Here is a 23,577-nt window from a genome sequence, read left to right as displayed (position 1 = left end):
CCACGCACCCTGTAATTTTTACTTTCAGCAATGAACAATGCCCTACCTAAGGGAAACACAGGGTTCGCACTGCTGCCTCACAGCGCCAGGGGCTCTGGTTTGATTATCACCTTGGGTGACTGTGTGGAGTTTGTACATTCTCCCTGTGTCTGCGTGGGTTTCCTCCGGGTGCTCTAATATCCACCCACAGTCCAAAGATGTGCGGTTAGGTGGATCGGCCATGATAAATTGCCCTTAGTGTCCAAAGGTTAAATGGGGCTACGGGGATAGGGCGGGGGAGTTGGCCTAGGTGGGATGCCCTTTCAGAGGGTAGGTGTAGACCCGATGGGCCGAATAGCCTCGTTCTGCACCAAAAGGAGTCTATGATTCTATTCTACGATACCTCTCACTAATATACTAGCTCAGTTCCTAGACTCCAACTTCAAACATCGCACTAGTTCCCTAATGGTGGAGGGTGAAAAGGAACATCCCACTCGCTTCAAATACCAGTGCCGAATTCAGGAATACTGCTGTCTGCACTGCCACCCTGTGCTAGTATGTGTCACTGCACTAAATATTGTGACAATCTTAAAGGGGCCGTGTTACCTAACAGTGTTACAAAATATTTTCTTCAGTTTATGAACAATAATGCAGTAATTTACATCACAAACACATGTGTGTATGATGTATTGTGTCATGCACATCTACAAAGGTGACAGTGGGTCTTTCCGATCCCAAATTATCTGTAAGTATAAAATTACAGAGACATTACAAAACAGAAACGTCGGGCTGGATTCTCCAATCGCCGACGCCGAAATCACGTTCGCTAATCGGCCGGAGAATCCATTTTTACGCTGGAATCAGGGGCGGCGTACTCGGGGAATACATCACACGCCGTCGGGACAGCCTCAGGACATAGGAGGCCCTTCCCGATGCTTCGCCCCCAATGGAGCGCGTGGCCTCTCACTTTTCGGGGATATCGCGTGGTGGCTGCGGACTGTGTCCAGCGCCGCCACAGTCGAGGGGGAGCCGTTCTGCTGGCAGGAGGGGGCTTCGGCGGGGGCTGGGGGGACTGGTGGGGAGTGGTCCGGGGGTGGCGAGGCTGGTTACAGGGAGCAATATTCAGCAGGCCGGGTCCGCGTGCAGCCGGCGCCATGGTATACGGTGTGCCCGTCACAGGCCGCCGCCGTGCACGTGCACGGCCACGGACCCGGCCATTCTGCGGCCGTATCCACAGGTAAAGCCGGGTACGCGCCGCGGCTGCTAGCCCCTCACCGGGCGCCGACATTCTGGTCGTAACACCAGACGGATCCTGCGGACATAGCCACAGAATCGGAGAATCCAGTCCATTATATTTAACCCAACTTGCCCACGCTGATTTTTTACCCTCCCCACAGGCCTTCTGTCCCAAATATCTTTCTTTTAATATTATAACTATGCCCCCTAGTTCTAGAGTCAGTGCAAGCAGTCTTTTTCTATCTATTTTGTTCTGTTCTGTAATCATTTTAACATCTCTGTCAAATCCCAGACCACGCCCCAACATTTGCTAGTGTGAAGATTGGAAGTTTTAGGAAATTGGATTGTAAATGTAGTGGGCAATTTAACGGTTAAAAACCTGGGGTTAACGTGGTTTGACTGGGTGCTGGAATCGGGAAAGGCAATTGGACGGAGAATCGTGCGTGAGCCAAAAATCGTGGCCGACGTGTGACGCCCGACAGAATGCCATGCTCCGGTGCCTCGACAGTGGCGCAATTCGTTCTACTCTGCACATACAGTAAACGTCGTTGGCATATCATTAACGGGCTTGACTCAGTATTTTCCAGGGGTGGGTATGGGAATGGGAGAGGAGTGGAGGGGTTCATGCGGAGGAAGGGGCTGCAGTGCCAACATGGGCCACCGTGTAGGACATGGTTGGTCAAGGGTAGTACGCACCATGCTAACATGTCTGCCTTTCATCCCCTGCAGATAATGGACTTCAGAATCCAACCAGGAATGGTGGCTTTTATCCTAGCTGCCGCAGCCCTGGGGGACGAACTGAGGCTGTACGAGCAGGAAGCTCAGAGTGGAGCTTGCCCCAGAGGAACAGAAGCCAGCTGCTGAGGATGGAAAGCTGGTCACACAATAGGTCGAGGAGGAGGTAGGAAGGAGGCGCTGCATCAGGCCTCGTGTGTAGCGGCAGTGCCTGTCATTCGAGGACCTGCCTGATCGGGCATGCCTTTGAAGACTCTGGCAGAGCAGGGGGACAGTGCGACATATCTGCAGGACCATGGCGCACCGGGAACCGCAGAGGTACAGGAGTGGATACCTGCTCCCAGAGGCAGTCAAGGTGACAGTCTTCCTGAACGTTTAGTGGGGACCTGTCCGGGATCTCACAGATCTCGGTGCACAGGTGCATCTGCGCCATCATGGACGTCCTGTATGCCCGGTCGGCACAATATATCGAATTCAGTGTGGACCAAGCCCACCAGGATGCCTGGGCAGCGGGATTCGCCTCCATCGCGGGGATGCCCCAGGTCCAGAGGGTGAGTGATGGGATGCATGTCGTTCTACAAGGGTAGGCCCGTGACGGGCCCATCTTCACAAACCAAAAGAGGTTTCACTCGATAAACATGCAGCTGAGTGTGTGACCATGAGATGCACATCATGCACGTCTGCGCCCAATACTTGGTAAGTCTGCACAATATCTTGTCCTGGCACATTCGACAGCTCCTGGCACCTTCAAGGCGCACCACCGGGTGAGATTTTGGCTCCTGGGCGACAGGGGTCAACCGTTGCAGAAAACCGCTACAGCAATACAGCGACCAGGGGCAGGATCGAGGGGTGCATCAGCCTCCTGCAGATGCGGTTCAGGAGCCTGGACCATTCTTTTTTTGTATTCAAATGTTTTTTTCCAATTAAGGGATTTAGCATGGCCAATCCACCTACCCTGCATATCTTTGGGCTGTGGGGGTGAGACCCATGCAGACTCGGGGAGAATGTGCAAACTCCACACATATAGTGACCTGGGGCCAGGATCGAACCCGGGACCTCGGCGCCATTAGGCAGCAGTGCTAACCACTGCACCACCATGCCACTCTTGAGGGGGGCCTCCAGTATTGCACTAATAGGGCCTGCTATGTCCTCCACAACATCGTGCAGCAGAGGAGCAACATGCTGGAGGAGGGAGATGAACACCAGGCCTTGTCCAATGAGGAGAATGTGGAGGTAGGCCTGGATAGACAGGGCATAGCGACCAGGCAGGCACAGGAGGCCGCAAAACAAGTGTGCCAGGACCGGCGCGCAGGAGCGATCTAACTGCCTCCAGGATCAGCGACTAGGGGACCTGGCCGATGGTACAAACACCCATCCCACCCGCACAGGCCCCCCTCACCACCTCCCCACCCCCATCCCCTTTGTGATTCCTAACTGCCTCACCAAGGGGTGTGGGCTCTGGATTGGCATTAACAGCGGGTCTGGTCCATGGGATGAAGGCAATCCGCTCTACGAAGATCCCTGGTGCTCCACGTAAGTTGATAATGTTGTTAGGCAACACTAAAGAAGCTCAACACCATCCAGAGTCTCAATGCTTGCTGTCATGGAGCACAGGGAGTGGACCACCTCCCTCTGGCACTGTGCCACATCACTCAGTGACTGTGCCACCTTCCTCTGGGTCGGGCTCTGATTAGCCAGTGCCCGGGCAATGTCGTCAATGCCCTCAGCCATAACCCATTGTGACCGGGCCAAGCTCTGGAGTGTCACTGCAATATCTAGGTGGCCAAGTACATAGCTGCCTGTGACAGGGCAGCCCTGTCCTGGGCCCTGGCCACTGCTTGCATAGAGTGCCCCAGGCCTTGGACATCCTGACCCATGGCCAATACCTTTGCCCCCAAGGCCTCCACCTTGGATGCCCGCTGTTCGGTTTTGTCCTGGGTAGCACGCATAGTCAACACCACCTCTGGACTCGTCCAGCTGCACCTCCAGGCACGGGAGGGTTTCTGACAGCCCCTCTTGTCGTCTCCGGCTCTGTGTCTGCATCTCCATTATCGATGGGACCATCCCTTCCAGAAGCCCAAGACCCACCTGGACGGCAGCTAGTCCCTGGGGTCGGGCCGCCCTCCATTTGTCCATCCCCTCAGGGATTCCATCTCCACCTGATGTACCACTGCACATGTGTGGCGCACACAAAATAGTGCCCCAGGAGCCTCTTCACTATAATGCCCAGCCGAGGTGAGTGCCTCTGGGATGGTGGAGGGTTGGAGACAGCTGTGACGGGAAGTCAGTGTCATCCCAGACTGGTGCTCCGGGGTGTCACGGTCTGGCGTTTTGGGGCTCTCTTCACTGTCCATTGCCGACTCTTCGCTTGGGTTGGGGTTGGTGGCAAGGGACCCCAGAAGGGCCTGCCTCGTTGCCAGGTGATGCTGCAAGACACAAGACATGACACATGACTGGATCACGGGGTGATGGGTATTGTGGGGGAGCAGGGGTGGTGTAAGGATCGTGCCACCACAACTCGGTAGGGGCTCACTTGGTTGTTCCAACGCAGACCTCGGGCCCACTGACCAGGAAGCAGCTAGAGAACGATGTTGAAAAAGGAAAATTAGCTTTAAAAAGATAAAAAGTGCCCGATGCTCTGCGAAGATGTAGGGCCGCATGTCCAATGAAGTGGGTTGGGGGGGTGAGGACAGTAAATGCACAGTGTTAGGCAGTCGGACGCGTGAAGCACAGGTGGTGGGCAGCTGGTGGCCTTTGTGAACAGGGCACAAGCCATGGCGGGCAGTATGGGTGCTGGCATGTGTAGCATTACCCTGGCACCAACCCGTCCCACACATCCGTTTAACCCCCCCAAACCAGAGGGCACCTGAACCCCACTCACTGGCAGTTTAGGGTAAGATTTCTACTCGTCTTTATGTGAAAAAGCGGTTCCTGATGTCCTTCTTACATGACCTCGCTCTGACTTTAAGATTATTTCCCCTTGTTCAAGATTCCTCATCAGAGGAAATATTTATTCTGTATCTACCCAATTAAATCTTTTTTTAAATTTTAAACACTGAGATCAGATAATCCTTCAATCTTCTCGAATGTAAGGGAATACTGAGATGATTGGAATTGTTATGGTTTTGGACTGAGTTTTTTTTAAATTAAGGTTAGTTATTGAGCAAAGTCCAGTGATATACCCTCAATCATGACATGAGTGTACTCGTAAAACGAAGGCTTTAATAAACAGAGGACTTCGCCAGCCAGAGAGATGAGTGCTCACTGAGCGCCGCCCACAGGACGTCACCTTATATCCAGCCCCTGGGAGGTGGAGCCGGAGGCGGAGTCCCCCAGGGTTCCAAACCCGGTCTTAAAGGAACATTACATGCATGATCTTAAAGGCACATTACGCATTCATCACATCCAGGATACAGGACTCTGCCATAGCTGAGAGAAGAGGAAATACCACGCAAATCAAGAAATATTGATCAACTGATGCCCAGTTTGGGAGGTTAAAAGCCTGAATTTAGCACCCATTGATTCTTGGACAATAGTTGTTTGTATAAAATCTGAATTATTACAAGCCTTTAGTATTGAAGCACAGAATCATAGAATTGTTCCAGCATTTAGGATACTTTTCATCCTGTTGTTTCTGCACCTGCTCTCTGAATGAGCAATTCATTTAGTGCCACTCCCCCATTTTCTCCCCATAACCCCTTTTCAGATAATACTGTAATCCAATCCCTTTGAATACCTCAATTGATCTTGCCTCCACCTCACTCTTGCAGGTTTCGCATTCCACTCAGTGTATGAAAAAGTATCTCATGTCTTTATTCCTTTTTTTGTCAATTACTTTAAATCCGTGCCAACTTGATCTCCGTCCAACCACAGGTGTGAAACGTTTCTCCCTATTTACTCTGGCCAGATCCTTCATGATTTTGAATACTTTTATCAAGTCTCCTCTTAACCTTCTTTTCTCCAAGGAAAATAGTCCCAACATCTCCAAACTATCGACATAATAGAACCATTCTCATGAATTGTTTCTGCACTCTCTCCAATGCCTTTACATTTTTTCTAACATGTGGTTCCCAGAACTGGGTGCAATATTGAGGCTGAAAGAGTGTTTCATCCAAGTTTAACATAACCTCTCTTGTACCTATTGTCTCTGTTAAAAAAATCCTAGGATGCTGTATGCTTTATTAACTGCTCTCTTAACTTGTCTTGTAACCTTCAATGACTTATGCAAATATACACATTACTCCCTCTGCCCCTGCAACTCCTTTAGAGTTGTACTCTTTATTTTCTATTATCTCTCTGTATGTTTTCTACCAAAATAAATAACATCACATTTCTCTGTATTGGACTTCATCTGCCACTTGTCCACCCTTCAACTTGTCTATGTCCTTTAGCAGTTCTACACCATCCTCTTCACAGTTCAGAATGCTTTTAACTTTCATATCATCTGAAAAATTTGAAATTTTTCCTGTACACCAAGATCTAGATCATCAATATATATCATAAAGTGTAAGAGTCTCAATACGGGCCTCTGCTACCACAAATGTTTCATTAATCTGAAAAACATCCTTTTAACCATTACTCTCTACCCTCTCACTCAGCAAATTTTGTATTCAGGTTACTACTGTCCCTTTTATTCCATAAGCTACTAATTTGCTCACAGGTCTGGTTTTTAAAAAAATATTTTTTATTCTCCTCCGTTTTCACATTGTTTCCCAAATTTACACCCACCAACCACAAGCAATAATCAGTAACAAATATGTCAATCCTCATATCAACAACAACGATCCCATCCTCCCACCAAACCCCAAACATTAGCCCGCATGTTCACACAAACAAATGACAAAAAGAAATCAGGAATCACCCATCGTCACCATCAACACACACCGCCCCACTCCCCCCAAAATCCCCCCCCCCAAAACTAATGTTGGATGTTATCCAGTTCTTGAAAGTGTATGATGAATAATGCCCATGAATTGTAGAACCCCTCCATCCTTTCCCTCAGTTCAAACTTAACCTTCTCAAGAGTCAAGAATTCCAACAAGTCCCCCCGCCATGCCAGGGCACAGGGTGGAGAGGCTGCTCTCCATCCCATCATGATCCGCCTTCGGGCGATCAACGAGGCGAAGGCTACAACATCTGCCTCCACACCCATTTCCCTGGCTGGTCCGACACCCCGAATATGGCCACCCGGGGGCCCGGGTCCAGTTTCATGTGCACCACTTCAGAAATTACCCTAAAAACCTCCTTCCAGTATTCCTCTAGCTTTGGACAGGATCAAAACATATGAACGTGCTCACAGATCTGTTGAGTGGCATGTATCGAATGAATGCCTTTTGGAAGTCTATGTACACCATGTCAACAGCATTACCCTCAACAACCCTCCCTGGTACCTCTTCAAACATCTCCAGCTAATTAGTTGAACACAATTTGTCCTTAAATTTGTGCTGTCTTTCCTTAATTAACCTGAATTTTCCCAATTGACTAATAATTTTGTTCCAAATTATTGTTTCTAGAAGCTTCCCCAACACCAAAGTTTTTCTTTATTATTTATTTTTTAAGGGATCTGGGTATCACTGACAAGGCCAGCATTTGTTGCTTGACCTCAATTTCAGATGGTCACTATTACTGAGACTAGCTTTATATTCCAGATTATTAACTGAATTCAAATTCTATTTGAACCCATGTCTCCACAGGGCTAACCTGGGCCATTTAATTACTAGTCCAGTGACATTCCTACCACACCCCACCATCTCCCCCTCGAATTGACTAGCTTGTAGTTGCTGGGCTTGTCCATACACAATGGGTGGAATTTTCTCTTTTTTGACAATGTGCCAAGTCAGGCGGGAAAAGCAGAGTGTAGCTTGCCGGCCGTACTGCTAGTTCTTCCCACTGTATTTTTTGACACGTTGTCAATAGAAACCTGGAGAGGGGTTCCACAGCATCAGGCGGAGCCTGCACCACCAGCAACCTCGGTCCCTGACAGATCGGTGTGCCCTTTTAAAAGGGCGACACGATCTAAAAACAATAAAAATAAGAAACCAAGTATCCCACAGAACAACCACCAACCCCCAAAGACTAGGGAACCCCCCCCCACAGACCCGTTAATTCCCCTCCCCCTCCCCAATCCCCCAGGGAACCACTCCACACAGAGTCTCCCCAATGGAAGCCCACCCCTGGCATTCGGGGGGTGCAGTAACAGGGTACTGCCCGGCATGACCCTGTTCCTCTTTGGGGCTGTATTTCCCTGTGCGCCCTGGCGGGGACCATTCGCCAGGTCCCCATTTGTCAGGACCAGTTGTAAACCCTGTCAACTTGATGTTGTGTCGGCAGGGAAAGGAAAGCCTATCCTGGGGGGATAATACAGCACGGAAGCCGCAAATGATATTTATATGTGTCATAATGGAGTTCCCGGCCTTTCATAGCGGAACCCCCGAACATCATTGGTGGGGCTGGGGACAATAGAGCAGGGAAATCCTGCCATTTTGAGACTCCTTCGATTCTCCATCCCAACCACCATTCCCACCCACCAAAAATGGGGGGCAGAAAATTTCCCACCCCAACTTTCTTGAAAAAGGATGTCACATTTACAATTCTCTAGTCCTCTGCTACCAACACTGAGTCAAAGGAAGACTGAAAAGTTACGGTCAGTGCCTCTGCAATTCCATCCTCAATTCCCTCAATATGGGCTCGGGTCACTGTCTGTGCGGAGATTGCACGTTCTCCCCGTGCCTGCGCGGGTTTGCTCCGGGTGCTCTGGTTTCCTCCCACAGCCCAAAATGTGCAGGTCAGGTAGATTGGCATGCTAAATTGCCCTTAGTGTCCAAAAAGGTTGGGTGGGGTTATTGGGTTACGGGGATAGGATGGAGGTGTGGGCTTGGGTAGGGTGCTCTTTCTAAGGGCCGGTGCAGACTCGATGGGCCGAATGGCCTCCTTCTGCACTGTAAATTCTATGAATATTCTTGGATGTATCTCATCTGGTCCTGGTGCTTTATCAACTTTAAGTACAGACTCTGAATTATTCCTCTTCATCATGATCTGGGTAGAAACTTCTTCCTTGGTAAAAATAGATGCAAAGTATTCATCTAATACCTCAGCAATGTGAAAATCCCCTTGTTGATCCCTTATCAGCCACAGCCCTCCTTTTACCACCCTTTTATTATTATATGCTATTGAAGACTTTGGGATTCTCTTTTATGTTAGCTGCCTGAATCTTTTCATACTCCCTCTTTGCTTCTCTTATCTGCTTTTTACCTCACATCTGGACCTTCCATATTCACCCTACTTCTCAGCTTTTTTACCTACCCAACACCTGTCATAAGCACACTTTTTCTTCTTCATCTTCATCTCTATCTCTTTCACCATCCAAGGAGCTCTGAATTTGTTTGTCCTATCTTGTCCCACCATGTGCCCAAACTATTTCTTCTTTAAAGGTAAGCCCATTGTTCAACTGCCGTTTTCTCTGCCTTTCTTTGTTGCCAATTTATCCAGCCCAGATCCACGCTCACCCCACTGAAGTGAGCTCCCCCCGGTTAATTATTTTTAAACTGCATTGTTCTTTGTCCTTTTCTGCAGCCAACTGTGGCTAAGGGCCTGAAATGCGAGGCCAGTTACAGAATTGGACATTCTAAATTAAACAGCAGGCAAGCCTGATGGGAATTTGGACAGGTGAAGTAAACACAGACACAGGTTCAGAGGTGGGCAAGGGCAAGTCTGGACAGCCTGGAAGCTGGGACCAGAGGTGCTGGTCCTTGACCAAATAAGGACATTATTTTGTGTATTGGCCATTATCAGTCAGGCTCACAGGCACCCCAGTTCCACTAACGGCCAGACTTAATGGCAACAGTTACCATATATGGGAAAGGCTACATATGCTCCGGGGGATGGACACCTAGGGTACCCCTAGCATCTTCCATATAGGGAATCAGCAATTCCATTGGGTAGTGTGACCCCCCCCCCCCCCCCCCCCCAAACAACTTCATTGGCTGGAAGCCAGAGAACTTACCAGAAGCACGCAAAAGAGAGAAGGTATAAGAAGAGACACCTGGCTGCCACTCCCAGTGAAGACTCCACCCCGAGTGAAGAATCAAACACCTAGAGAAGGCACGGTAACTGTGGAAGAGGGCATGCGAGACCAGCCTTTGCAAAGAAGACCCGGAGTTCAGAGGCAAGGTCATCAAAATCGGCAGACTGCAGCAAAGAGTCGTACCCCCGCAGAGTAGCCTGCCAAGCTCAACTGCATGGGTAGTATCAGGGTCTCAGATACATAGTACAGCAGTTTAAGGATTAAGAGCTGCTTTTGTTGATAGAGTTTGGATAATAAGATTTTGTAATAAAATCGGGTTGAACCACAAATCCACTCTTGTCCTTTGTTAGTCTCATGAGTAAGGACACCTGGGTAAATTAGTTATAGTATAAACTGGTCAAAGTGTCTAACGTTTCAGACAGCACAACCTAAACTTTATGATCACTATGATGGCCTGACGCAGGCGCCAAAAACAGCGCAAAATACTCCGGCGTCGGGCCCCCCGGAACGTCGCGAATTCTCCGGCCGGGAATGGGCTAGCATGGCGCCATTCATGACGGCATCACCCGTCACGGACACGCGCGACGTTGCAGCACCAAAGATCCCCTCCCCTCCCCCCCCCCCCCCCCCCCCCCCGCCCCCAGAGACCCGGCCAAATGGCCGCCCGCCGCCCAGTACCCCGGACACAGCCCCAGGGTCGCACCACGCCTCAGCCGCCACCTGTGGAGGGAGGTGGCAGAGGCCATTAGCACCATGGCCATGACAGCAAGGACAGGCGTCCATTGTCACAAGAAGGTAAATGACCTTGTCAGGGCAGCCAGGGTGAGTACCAGCCCCCCCCCCCCTCACCCCCAATGGCCAGCACAGCCCTAGCTGCAACCAACATGGCTGCCCCACCCATGCAGGCTGCAGTGGCAGGATGGGTTGTGAACCTGTGCCAACATACACACAACCGCTAGTCCGCATGTATATGTCTGCCTAACACTGTTGCCCTTTATCCCTTCCCCCTCCCCCTCCCGCCCCCCACAGGAGCAGTGTGCTCACAACAACCGGGAGCGTGAGAGGATCGGAGGGGGTCCACCCGAACTGCGACCACTCACCATCGATGAGGAGAGGGCCCTGGAACTTGCAGGCGGACCCGAGGACCGGCAGGTTGTGGATGCAGAGGTCGGGGGCGCACCACCAAGTGAGACCCCCCACTGCCTGTCCCCCCCTTCCCCCATATCCCCCCTTGCCCCATATCCCCCCTTGCCCCATATCCCCTCTTGCCCCATAGCTCCCTTTCCCCCCATATCGCCCTTTCCCCCATATCGCACTTTCCCCCATATCCTCCCTTCCGCCATATCCTCCCTGCCCCCTATCCCTGTCTGCGTGTCTAACCGTGCATGCTGTATTGTGTATTGCAGGACCAACCATTGACCCACCCGTCCCCGCGGATGCCGACCGCCCCAGGACGTTCCAGGGCGGCCACGAGACAGGGACAGACCCGGCCCATCAGGCATACAATGCCCCCAGGACGTGCCGGGCGCCCACAAGCCAGGGACAGACCCGGTGCACCAGGCATACGACGCCCCCATCTAGTGCGAGTGCGGCGACGCCGGCGGGCCACACCCAGCGACGAGGAAGGCAGCCATAGCAACAGGCCCCCGTCGCAGCCGACCCAGGACACCGACGCACAGGACACTGACGCACAGGACACTGACGCACAGGACACTGACGCACAGGACACCAACATACAGGACGCTAACACACAGGGCCCTAACACACAGGACACCGACGCCCAGGACACTGACGCACACGACACCCACACACAGGGGACGGATGGACAGGAATCACCACTCCAGGGGACCCCCGACTTCGGGTCGGATGAGGAGCACGTCATTAAGCCACTTCTATCTCCTACACCCTCCACCATCGCAGAGACATTCACCCATGTAGAGGCACGGGGCCATCAGGCACCCAGAGGGAGGAGGAGGTGCTTGGGCCTGTTCCGGGTTCCCCTGTAGGGGAGGTCCCGGAACACCACAACACCTCGGACTCCCCCCCCCACTTCCGTCCCAGGTGCATCTGGTGGGCAATGGGCAGGACAGGCTGGCAGCTCGCCATCCCAGTTTCCCGAGACGCATCCTGGTCCATCTAGGCCAGGCCGCCCCAGGAAACGGCCGCCAAAGGGGTCCCTAGTCACAGGGCAGGAATCACAGGTGTCCACCTCCAGTTCTGCTGCACAGTCTGGGGAACCACCTAGACGTAGTCAAAGGGCACGTAAGGCCAAAAAATTAGACACTGAGTAAGTTGGCACGGGTGCAGGGCACAGATGAGTTATAGGGGCTAGGGCACGTGTATGAACTGTTTGTTATTAAAATCACTTTCACACCTAGAGAAGCTGCCTTTGTGCTCTGTCCGATGCGTGCAGGGGGTGGTGTGAGGTGAGCGCCAGTGTGTGTGTGAGGGGTGATAGAACGTCGGCCTCAGGTGAGTGTACCCCCCCCCTCCCCCCGGGTCGTCCTCGCCATCCCCCCGGGCAGACGACGGGACCATGCGCTGTGGTGGCACGGCCATATGCAGGGATGGTCCAGGTGGAGGGTGGTACTGTGGCCATGGGTCAGTCATTGTCCAACAATGTAGAGCCCAGAGCTCATCGCAGAGCGGGTTGTCATCATCCTCCATGGCCTGCAACAGACACTCTTCCACTGACGACCGTGTGAGCCTGGCCCGTTGTGCCGTAGGTGGATATGCAATGGAGGGGTGGTGTGCATGCGGGTGGGATGAGGGTGTTTGGTGTTGGGTGGGTGGGGTGAGGGTGAGGGTGGTAGGCTGGTGCCGTGGTGTGTAGTCTGTGCCCATGCTCGGCGATTCCCACGCCCCCCTAGTCAGTGAACTGGGCGGCTATCAGCCTTTCCCGTGCCCACTGGCCCAGCCGGTAACGGTGGGCAGCCTCACGTCCATGTCCAGCCCATCAGTCCTGAACTTTGCCCCCATCCTCCTCATCTAGGGAGGTCAGCTCCTCGTCTTGCTGCTCCTCCTCCTCCCCTCCTCTGCCTGCGACACATCGCCCCTCTGCTGGGCTATGTTGTGCAGGACGCATCAGACCACAACGATGCGGCCGACCCTATCTGACGGGTAGTGGAGGGCCCCTCCAGAGCGGTCCAGGCACCCGAAGCGCATCTTTAGCAGTCCAAAGCACCTCTCGACCACACCCTGGTCGCTGCATGGGCATCGTTGTAGCGGTTCTCCGCATCAGTCTGTGGCCTCCGTATAGGCGTCATCAGCCACGATCGCAACGGGTAACCCCTGTCGCACAGCAACCAGCCCCACAGCCGGGGGAGGCGTCCCTCGAACATGGCGGGGATGATCGATTGCGCAAATATGAATGAGTCATGTACACTGCCCCGGTACCGGGGGCAGACGTGCAGGATCCTCATGCGGTGGTCACAGACCACCTGAATGATCATGGAAAGGTCCCCTTCCTATTCGTGAACACGGCCCTGTTATCCGCAGGTGGCCGCACGGCGACGTGTATCCCATCGATCGCCCCCTGGACCATGGGCATTCTGGCCAGGGCAGCGAATCCCGCTGCCCAGGATTCCTGGTGAGCGCGGTCCACAGGAAACTGAATATAGCGGTCCGCAATGGCAAACAGGGCGTCCATCACTGCGGGGATGCAGTGATGCCAGACAGATCCCCACTCGGCGACTGGAATGACCCCGTGGCAAAAAAGTTCAGGGCCACTGTAACTTTGACGGCCATGGGGAGAGGGTGTCCTCCCCCAGTGCCATGCGATGCCAGGAGATGGCAGATATGGGCGAAGGTTTCCCAGCTCGTCCTAAGTCACCTCCTGCATGCCCGGTCCGTGAGGTCCTGGTACGACGAGCGGGGCCGGTACACACGGGGCCTCATCGGGCGTCTCCGTCGCCGTAGCACCACCACCTCCTCCTCCTGTCGTGCGGCCGGCCCTCCAGCCTGGGCGGCTGCCGCCTGCCTCCCTGCGGCACGCTCCTCTGCGGAAGCCTCCGCCGCCTCCCTGGCACGCTCCTGCGCCAGCTCCCCAGGGCAACATGTAGAAGTGCGGCTCCCGCCACGGCGGCCAACATCGCTGGGTGATGACCAAACATAACGGCCGGCAAGGGGTGGGGGGGGATAGATGATATGTCATCATTGCCCATGGCACCTGGCTGGGGGGGGGGGGGGGTTATGGGCAATGATGACGTGTAATCTATCCCCCCCCCCCCCCCCGCAGCCAGGTGCCATGGGCTGCATGGTCGCGTCTGTTGCCAGCTGGCACATGGCCAGGCACCCCCCCCTTCCCGGCACGCACCCTCCTCAACCCCTCCCCCCTCGGCACACACCCCCCCCTCCTCCCCGGCATGCACCCTCCCCAACCCCCCCTCCCCAGAACCTCCCCCGCCCTCACGCTCCAACGGCTCCTGCGACCCCTCCCACCACCTGTTGCCGTGCCGTCACTTCTCCAGCAGCCGCCCCATGCCGACCCCTACCTCCGTGCTGGCTGCCGTCAACTGGCACGACTGGTTGACGCCGTTCAATAGGTGGTTCAATTTACTTCGGGCCATCCGGCAGGAGAATTGGGGCGGCCCCGGGGCCCATTGCACCACGCCGGTCGCCGCCAGTCTCCGAGGCACACGGCGCGATTCACGTCAACGGGATTTGGGGGGGGCCAGAGAATATCGCGGGCAGCGTCGGCGTGGCGGGGCAGGATTTACGCCGCCCCCCTGGCAATTCTCCGATCTGGCGGGGGGTCGGAGAATCCCGCCCATTGGCCCACCTCATTCCCAAGAACCGTAGTGCCTCCCTTCTCATTGGACAGGAAACATACTGCTGCAGAAAACCTTCCTTTAAACATGCTAGGAATTCTTTTCCTTCTCTACCCTTTACACTACTAACACCCCAGTCTATATTTGGATAATTCAAATCCCTCATTACAACTACTCTACAATTCTTGCATCTCTCTGCAATGTCCATGCAAATTTAGTAAAATTTCAAAGAAATAGCCAGTGAAGGTGAGGCAGCACAAATGAAATAAAATTACATAAAATGTTACGCACAGAAACAACAGGCCATTCATTCTAAAAGGTTTATGCCATTGTTCAGCTCCCCCACCATTCTTGATTAATAAGGGGATCAGGGGTTATGGGGAGAAGGCAGGAGAATGGGAATGAGAAAATATCAGCCATGATTGAATGGCGGAGCAGACTCGATGGGCCAAGTGGCCTAATTCTGCTCCTATGTCTTATGGTCTTATACACTTATCTAGTTTCTCCTCAAATCAATCCATGCTATTTGCCTCAACTACTCTTTGTCTAAACAAATTCCACATTCTCACTACTCTAAGCAAAGACATTTCTGAATTCCCTATTGAATTCATCAGGGATTCTCCTGTGTTTTATAGTCTCTAGCTTTTGATTGCCCTCCACGTGGCAACCTCTTCTCTGTGTATATCCCATTGAACTCCTTCATAACTTTAAGGACACCTATCAGGCCATCTCTCAATCAGGTGTCATAGCCTGTTCAATCATTCCTGATATTTTTATCCATTCAGTCCTTACGCTATCCTTGTAAATGTATGCACTTTCTCTTGTGTTTAGATTTCATTATTGAAGCCGAAACAATACTCTCCACTTACTGTTGTGGCAATGAATATTATTTTCTGCACCATCTCTAGATCATCAACATAACGTCGGAGGAGATTTTGTGCATTTAGACGTTCATTGGCATAGAGGTCCTTGAAGCGAGAAACCAATCGAGCGTGACGAGAGGCACTGACCAGTTTAGTGCTGGTCGGTGAGTGACTGGTCAAAGAGGAAAAAGAGATAGGAGAACGGCGTCCTGAGATTCTAAAGGAAAAATAAATTACTGGCATTACTACAAAAGATAGTAAGCAAATTATCCACAATGTAGAACATGGAAGAGCATTTCAGAACTAACATTATAAACTGTACTTATTATTTTCTCGGTAGTTGTTAATTCTCAATGCTGCAGGACAAGAAAGAAACCTTAGACAATTTACAGCGATCATCTCCATCTTTTCCCATGGTCAGATGTTTAACATTGATACCAATGCAGTTTTAAAATACCTTTTAGCATCGTAGCTTTGCTGGCTTCATTTTTTCTGCTCCCTCATTTTGGGGGAATGTTTCCTCTATGTGATATGTATAATCAAATCGCTTTATAAAGAACAGATTTATGCTTTTATTATACAAAAGACAGAGAGCAAACCTTTCTACCGTGTCTTTAATTTTGACTCAGAGTCCCAAGATTTAATTTCTTCATTATTTGTAACAAAAGCATAAACATTCATTCTTACAGTTACAATTCGGCCACGAATCGATAATGGAGAAAATTATCCTTCAATGGTTTGTAGACACTTTGACTTTTTGGTAGCCATCGGCTATTTGAAACTGTTAATGCTACGATATGTACCACTGCCTATTGGGCCTCATCCAGCAAAACAACATAAAACCTATCAAATGCTCACAATGACAGTGTCACAACCAGGATAGGGAGGAGATGATGGCCAGGGTTCTCGCTTCTGATTGCTATTATTCTTTGTTGGAAGGTTACTGGTGGGTATCCAGGTGAGTTCACGATCAACTATGATGCCCATATCATCTGATAACCTGCTTGTGCTCATTGTCTGAGTGAGATACCCTCAATTACGACTCAGGAGAGGAGTTTGATAATACAAAGGCTTTAATAACCAGAAAACCAGACAGCTGCCGAGACGTGTGCTCACTGCATGCTGCCTACTGAACATAACCTTATATACAGCTTCCTGGGGGCGGAGCCGGAGGCGGAGTCCCCCAGGGTTCCAAACCCGGTCTTAAAGGGGCCTCCGCGTTAAGGGTACATATGTATACAGATATCATTCACCACATTCACCCCCTATTTTTAAAAAAAAAACGCGTAGTCCGTCGGGGGTGAAGTGGAATTACAAGTTCAGTCTTTTGGGTGGTCTGATTGCCCGTGTTGACCTTCTCAGCTCCGGCGGTGGTGCGGCGGATACGGTCGTCCTCGGTGATGGTATATCCAGGAGCACGGTTGTCTGAGCCTTTGCCCGCGTAGGAGCAGGGGGGGTATCCGGGGTGACTAGGGTGATTGGTGCCGGCGTCAGCTGGGGGGGAGGGGGGCGCTATGGGGGGGCGCTGTCAGAGTCGACCGCCGGTGCGGGGAGGGAAGCATCGGTGGAAGGGGGGGGCGTCGGTGGGCGAGCCAGCGGGTGCCAGGTCTCGCAGGGAAACGGTGTCCTGCCTGCTCGACGGGGCGCTCGACGTAGGCGTATTGAGGGTTTGCGTGTAATAGTTGGACCCTCTCGACCAGTGGATCTGTCTTATGGCTCCTCACGTGCCTCCGGAGTAGAACTGGTCCCGGAGTCGTCAGCCAACGTGGAAGCGAGACCCCAGAGGTGGACTTCCTGGGGAAGACAAACAAACGGTTGTGAGGGGTCTCGTTCTTGGCCGTACAGAGGAGCGACCTAATGGAGTGTAGGGCATCGGGTAGGACGTCCTGCCAGCGGGCGATTGGGAGACTTCTTGACCGTAGGGCTAGAAGAACAGCCTTCCAAACTGTCACGTTCTCCCTCTTCACCTGCCCGTTTCCCCGCGGGTTATAGCTAGTCATTCTGCTCGAGGCGATGCCCTTGTTGAGCAGATACTGACGCAGCTCATCGCTCATGAACGATGTACCCCGGTCGCTGTGGATATAAGCGGGGAAACCAAACAGGGTGAAGATGCTGTGCAGTGCGTTGATTATGGAGGCCGAGGTCATATAGGGGCAGGTGACAGCGAATGGGAAACGGGAGAATTTGTCGATGACATTGAGGATGTAGGTGTTGCGGTTGGTGGACGGGAGGGGCCCTTTGAAGTCGCTCAAAAGGGCCCAGAGGCCTTTACCAGGCGGGCCTTGTCTGGTCGATAGAAGTGCGGTTTGCACTCCGCACAGATCTGGCAAGCCTTGGTCATGGCCTTGACCTCCTCGGTGGAGTAATGTAGGTTGCGGGACTTGATGAAATGGGCAAGCCGGGTGGCAGAGGTCATCGTGGATAGCCCGCAGACGGTCTTTCTGCACGTTGGCGCACGTGCCGCGGGACAGGGCATCTGGGGACTCACTGAGCTTCCCCGGACGATATGTAATATCGTACGTGTAGGTGGAGAGTTCGATCCTCCACCTCAGAATTTTATCATTCTTTATTTTGCCCCGTTGTGCGTTATCGAACATAAAGGTGACCGACCGTTGGTCGGTGACGAGGGCAAACCTCCTACCGGCTAGGTAGTGCCTCCAGTGCCGCACAGCCTCCACTATGGCTTGTGCCTCCTTCTCGACTGCAGAATGTCGAATTTCCGAGGCGGTGAGGGTTCGGGAGAAGAACGCTACCAGTCTGCCTGCCTGGTTGAGGGTAGCAGCCAGGGCGACGTCTGATGCATCGCTCTCTACCTGGAAGGGAATGGTTTTGTCCACCGCATGCATGGCGGCCTTGATGATATTGGTCTTGATACGACTGAAGGCCGACTGAGCCTCAGCTGTCAGGGGAAAAACCGTGGTCTTAATGAGTGGATGGGCTTTGTCCACATATCTGGGGACCCACTGGGCGTAATAGGAAAAGAGCCCCAGGCACCGTTTGAGTGCCTTGAGGCTACGGGTGAGGGGAAGTTCCTTAAGGGAGCGCATGCGGTCGGGGTCTGGCCCTAGGACCCCGTTTTCCACGACGTAGCCGAGGATGACTAACCGGGTTGTGTGGTTTATTGTATGTCAGATTGAGGGCCCGGGCGGTCTGGAGGAACTTCCTCAGGTTTTCGTCATGGTCCTGCTGGGCATGGCCGCAGATGGTGATGTTGTCCAAGTACGGGTATGTAGCCCGTAAGCCGTACTGGTCCACCATTTGATCCATTGCCCTTTGGAAAATGGAGACTCCGTTTGTGACACCGAAAGGGACCCTGAGGAAGTGGAAGAGCCGACCGGCTGCTTCGAAGGCCGTATAGGGGCGGTCCTCTGCGCGGATAGGGAGTTGATGATAGGCCGATTTTAGGTCGACCGTGGAGAATACTCTATACTGGGTGATTTGGTTCACCATTTCTGCTATGCGGGGAAGTGGGTACGCATCGAGTTGCGTAAAGCGGTTTATGGTCTGGCTATAGTCCACTACCATACGTTGTTTTTCCCCGGAGCGTACTACCAGTACTTGTGCCCTCCAAGGGCTGTTGCTAGCCTCTATGACCCCTTCTTTTAGTAGCCGCTGAACCTCTGACTTGATGAAAGTCATGTCTTGGGCACTGTACCGCCGACTCCTGGTGGCGACGGGCTTACAGTCGGGGGTGAGGTTCGTGAAGAGGGGGGGTGGTGCAACTTTGAGTGTCGCCAGGCTACATACCGTGAGCGGGGGCAGGGGTCCGCCGAACTTCAGGGTCAGGCTTCGGTGGCTGCACTGAAAGTCCAGACCGAGCAGCAGGGGGCATAGAAGTGAGGGAGGACATAAAGTTTAAAACGGGCGTATTTGGCGCCTTGGATAGCGAGGTTCGCGGCACAATACCCCGTGATTTGGACCAAAAAAGACCCAGATGCGAGGGCGATAGTTTGGGAGGCGGGATAGGTGCGCAGGGAGCAGCGTCTTACCGTGTCTGGATGGATAAAACTCTCCGTGCTCCCAGAGTCAAAAAGGCAGGGGGTGTCGCGGCTGTTAATTTGAACCTGCATCATTGAGTTTCGCAGGTGCTTTGGTCGAAATTGATTGAGCGTGATCGCTCCTAGTTGCGGGCAGTCAGAGTCCTCGGTTGAATCGGACTCACAAAATGGCCGACGCCGTCGGTCGCACGTTTTGAGTTTTGAAGATGGCCGCCGCCAAGATGGCCGCCCCATGACTCGCACGAGGCCGATGGCACGTCGGAAGTAGGCGTGTCTGGCCGCCGCGCGGCCGCGTGCGGGGCCTGTGGTCCCGGGAGTTCGATTTCTGGGCCGCTTCCAGGGAAGAGGCAAGCGTTACCGTGCCTTGGAGGTCCTTCGCTCCGTCTTCTAGGAGCTGCTGCCGGATGTACGTGGATCGGATACCGGACACGAATATGTAAGTTCATGTGGACTTCTGCCGTCACCTCTTTATGGTCGCAGTTCCTGGCGAGCGCCGGGAGTCTCTCCAAGTATTCATATAGCGCTTCCCTGGAGCGCTGGCGGCAGGTCGAGAGCAAATGTCTGGCGTGTACCTCGTTTATCGGCTTTACGAAGCGCTTCTGTAGGATTTCGACTGCCGTTTCGTACGGCGTAGCTTTCTCAATCACGGGGGATAGTCGGTGGCCCACCCGGGCATGTAGTAAGCTCAGCTTGCGAGGTCCGTCAACTTCAGTCTCTGAGGAATTCAGATAGGCCTCAAAGCACCGGAGCCAGTATTTAAACATTTCAGTGGCTTCCGACGACCGAGTGTCCAAATTGAGCTTCTCCGGCTTTAGACCGCTGTCCATCATGATGTAGTCTGGTTATTAAATTGAGATACCCTCGATTACGACTCAGGAGAGGAGTTCGATAACACAAAGGCTTCAATAACCAGAAAACCAGACAGCTGCCGAGAAGTGTGCTCACTGCACGCTGCCTACTGAACGTAACCTTATATACAGCTTCCTGGGGGCGGAGCCGGAGGCGGAGTCCCCCAGGGTTCCAAACCCGGTCTTAAAGGAGCCTCCACATTAAGGGTACATATGTATACAGATATCATTCACCACACTGAGCTCACATATGATTGATAGCCCAAGGTGCTGGAGAGCGCACTGTTACCCTGAAACAAAATGGAGGAGATAAGAGGGAGGCAATGAGACGTTTTCCCAGACTTGGTCACCTAAGTGTACTGAGTATGATATTACTTTAAGAAATGTTTTACTAAACCTGGTACTGGAATGTTACCTCTGGCCCCTATTTATACATCTCAATCGGAGTATCTCAATTTTCACCTTCAATATCACAGCTGGACCAACTGAAAATAAAACAGCTCTGATTTCAGGTCAACATCTGATTGGAGAAAATCTCATCTTATTCAAAGTCACAGGCCAAGAGTTTCCATTCCCTGCGCAAGACCGGTGCGGACACACAAACCTTGGTGGGTACTAGATCTAGTTCAGGCAGGGTTTCACATTCTGGTGGTCACCGCACGGACACATGTGCACAACAGGATGTGGCAGGGTCAGCCAAGCTCACCGGTACTCGGACGATTGCTAGGGGTGAGGCATCTGCAACACATACATGTTGGATGACGAGCCTCTGGGATCGGTCCTGCCCAAGGTGCTGGAGCTGCAGCATGAGGCATGGGTACAACAGGCAGAGGCCCTCAACAGAGTGGCATGTGACACGGTGGCGTCCTTCCACCTGCTGGGTGGTGAAGTGGTTCTGACTTGTATGCCCATATGGACGTCTACATGGGATGGTGAATGCCATGGAGAACCTGGTCAACAGAATGCCAAATCCCTCCTGGAAATGCACGCAGACCGGCACTCCATCGCTGTGGCCATGGGGGAGATTTTGCTATGGCACGCAAGAGGGAGACGGGGCACCCCGACCTCCTTCCGGGTGTCTCTTCTCATCAAGGTGCTAGGCAGATGTACTTTGGTATCCAACGAAGGAGGAACAGCTGTTGGACACCCCCAAGACATCCACAGAGGACTGACTGGAGGTGTCTGGCCCTTCAGAAACCTCCTTGCATATGACCCATTCAGCTTCGTCCTCTGTGATCGCTGAGGGAGCAGCTTCCCCACAGCAGGACAGCCGAAGAAAGCCGGGGCTCTCCATGCCTCAGGTCTCCAGACATCAGCCACCCAGAGCAACAGGACCAACTAGTGAGCAGGCTGCCTCCACCCCTGCTGTGAATGTCGGGGGACCACTTAAAAGAAGTGGTAGGGAACAAAAAATTAAGAAGTTATGATTTCACATGTGGTTGCCCAGGTGCTCTATGATTGTTAATGCTCTTATACATGTGTAAGTAAAGTACACCTGCACTTTAATGAGGTCTGATGTTGTTTAATTGTGATTCGTAGTAGTTAAGCCTGTGCATTTACACTGGCCCCCAATCCCCCCATGCCACCTCCAGTTTCAGGGGGGGACACAAGGTTGTGTCTATGTCCCCCCGAACCATGCACGTGCAGAATGGTAAGGATCTTTGCCAAGAAATCCCCTGTGTTCGCTGAACATTTGCCCTTCATGCGCTCATCTGTTGAAACACCTTAGAATTGTCAGCACTACGTGCTGGGGTTCACCTTCAGTTGTCCAGTTCAGCTGATTTGCCAATCCACCCACCCCTAAGGACCCAACTCCCATTCAGCATCTCGAGATTTCCACCACAAGGCTCTAGATAGTTGCAAGTGGCCATGGTGCATGTGACCTTTTAGGTTTGCCACAATTTTGTGCCCACGTTCGCCATGAGCGGAAATGGCAACATGGACGCAATATATCACAAGAGGTGGAAAACAAAAATCTCGCCAGCGAGATCTCTTCTTCCGCTTATCCCCGCCCCCTGCCGGTGGCGTAACAAGATTCCTGCCCAAATAGGTCGAAAAACTTATTTGAATAAATTATAATCTAATTAAAGGGCGGGTTTGACCCGCCATATTGTTCCCCCACATCTACTAGGGAACGAGCCCGGCCAGTCATCAAATTTGCAGTGGGGGAACATGTGGCGAACACTGACCACAATTCCGGAAGCTTTCAGATACTCATGGAGTGTTGTCCTAGGTTTGAGGTGCTAAATTGGGAGAAGGCTAACTCCAACCATTTTAGGCAGGATTTGGAGGCTGTTGTTTGGGAGAGGTTGTTTGAGGGTAAATCCACATTTGGCATGTGGGAGTCTTTTAAGGAGCAGTTGATGGGAGTGCAGGACAGACATGTACCGATTGAAAGGAAAGACAGGAAAAGAAGGATTCAGGAACTGGATGACATGGGAAATTGTGAGTCTAGTCAAAACGAAAAAGGATGCATACCTGGGGCGAAATTCTCCCCCAACGGCGGGATGTCCGCCGACTAGCGCCAAAGCCGGCGCCAATCAGACGGGCATCGCGCCGGCCCAAAGGTGCGGAAGGCTCCGCATCTTTGGCGGCCTAGCCCCAACATTGAGGGGCTAGGCCGACGCCGGAGGGGTTTCCGCCCCGCCAGCTGGCGGAAATGGCGTTTGTTTCCCCGCCAGCTGGCGCGGAAATGCAGCGCATGCGCGGGAGCGTCAGCGGCCGCTGTCAGTTTCCCAGCGCATGCGCGGGAGCGTCAGCGGCCGCTGACAGTTTCCCGCGCATGCGCAGTGGGGAGAGTCTCTTCCGCCTCCGCCATGGTGGAGGCCGTAGCGGAGGCGGAAGGGAAAGAGTGCCCCCACGGCACAGGCCCGCCCGCGGATCGGTGGGCCCCGATCGCAGGCCAGGCCACCGTGGGGGCACCCCCCGGGTCAGATCGCCCCGCACCCCCCCCCCAGGACCCCGGAGCCCGCCCACGCCGCCTGGTCCCGCCGGTAAATACCAGCTTTGATTTACGCCGGCGGGACAGGCAATTCCTGGGCGGGACTTCGGCCCATCCGGGCCGGAGAATCCAGCGGGGGGTCCCGCCAACCGGCGCGGCCGGATTCCCGCCCCCGCCCAATCTCC

The 23,577-nt window shown here is 52.9% G+C and overlaps 1 protein-coding gene across 1 annotated transcript in view; it reads right to left on the bottom strand.

Moving 5' to 3' along the window:
- The window catches only part of spata18 (spermatogenesis associated 18), a 210,914-nt gene that overhangs the window by 126,988 nt on the left and 60,349 nt on the right, over positions 1-23,577 (bottom strand). Inside the window, exon 7 of the mRNA XM_072496752.1 lies at positions 15,612-15,822. Within this exon, the coding sequence (XP_072352853.1) occupies positions 15,612-15,822 (211 nt within the window). The remainder of the gene's footprint in view (positions 1-15,611; positions 15,823-23,577) is intronic.

This window comes from Scyliorhinus torazame, chromosome 3, assembly GCF_047496885.1.
Source record: "Scyliorhinus torazame isolate Kashiwa2021f chromosome 3, sScyTor2.1, whole genome shotgun sequence".
NCBI classification, from domain to species: Eukaryota; Metazoa; Chordata; class Chondrichthyes; order Carcharhiniformes; family Scyliorhinidae; genus Scyliorhinus; species Scyliorhinus torazame.
This window is presented reverse-complemented; position numbering and strand designations above follow the sequence as displayed.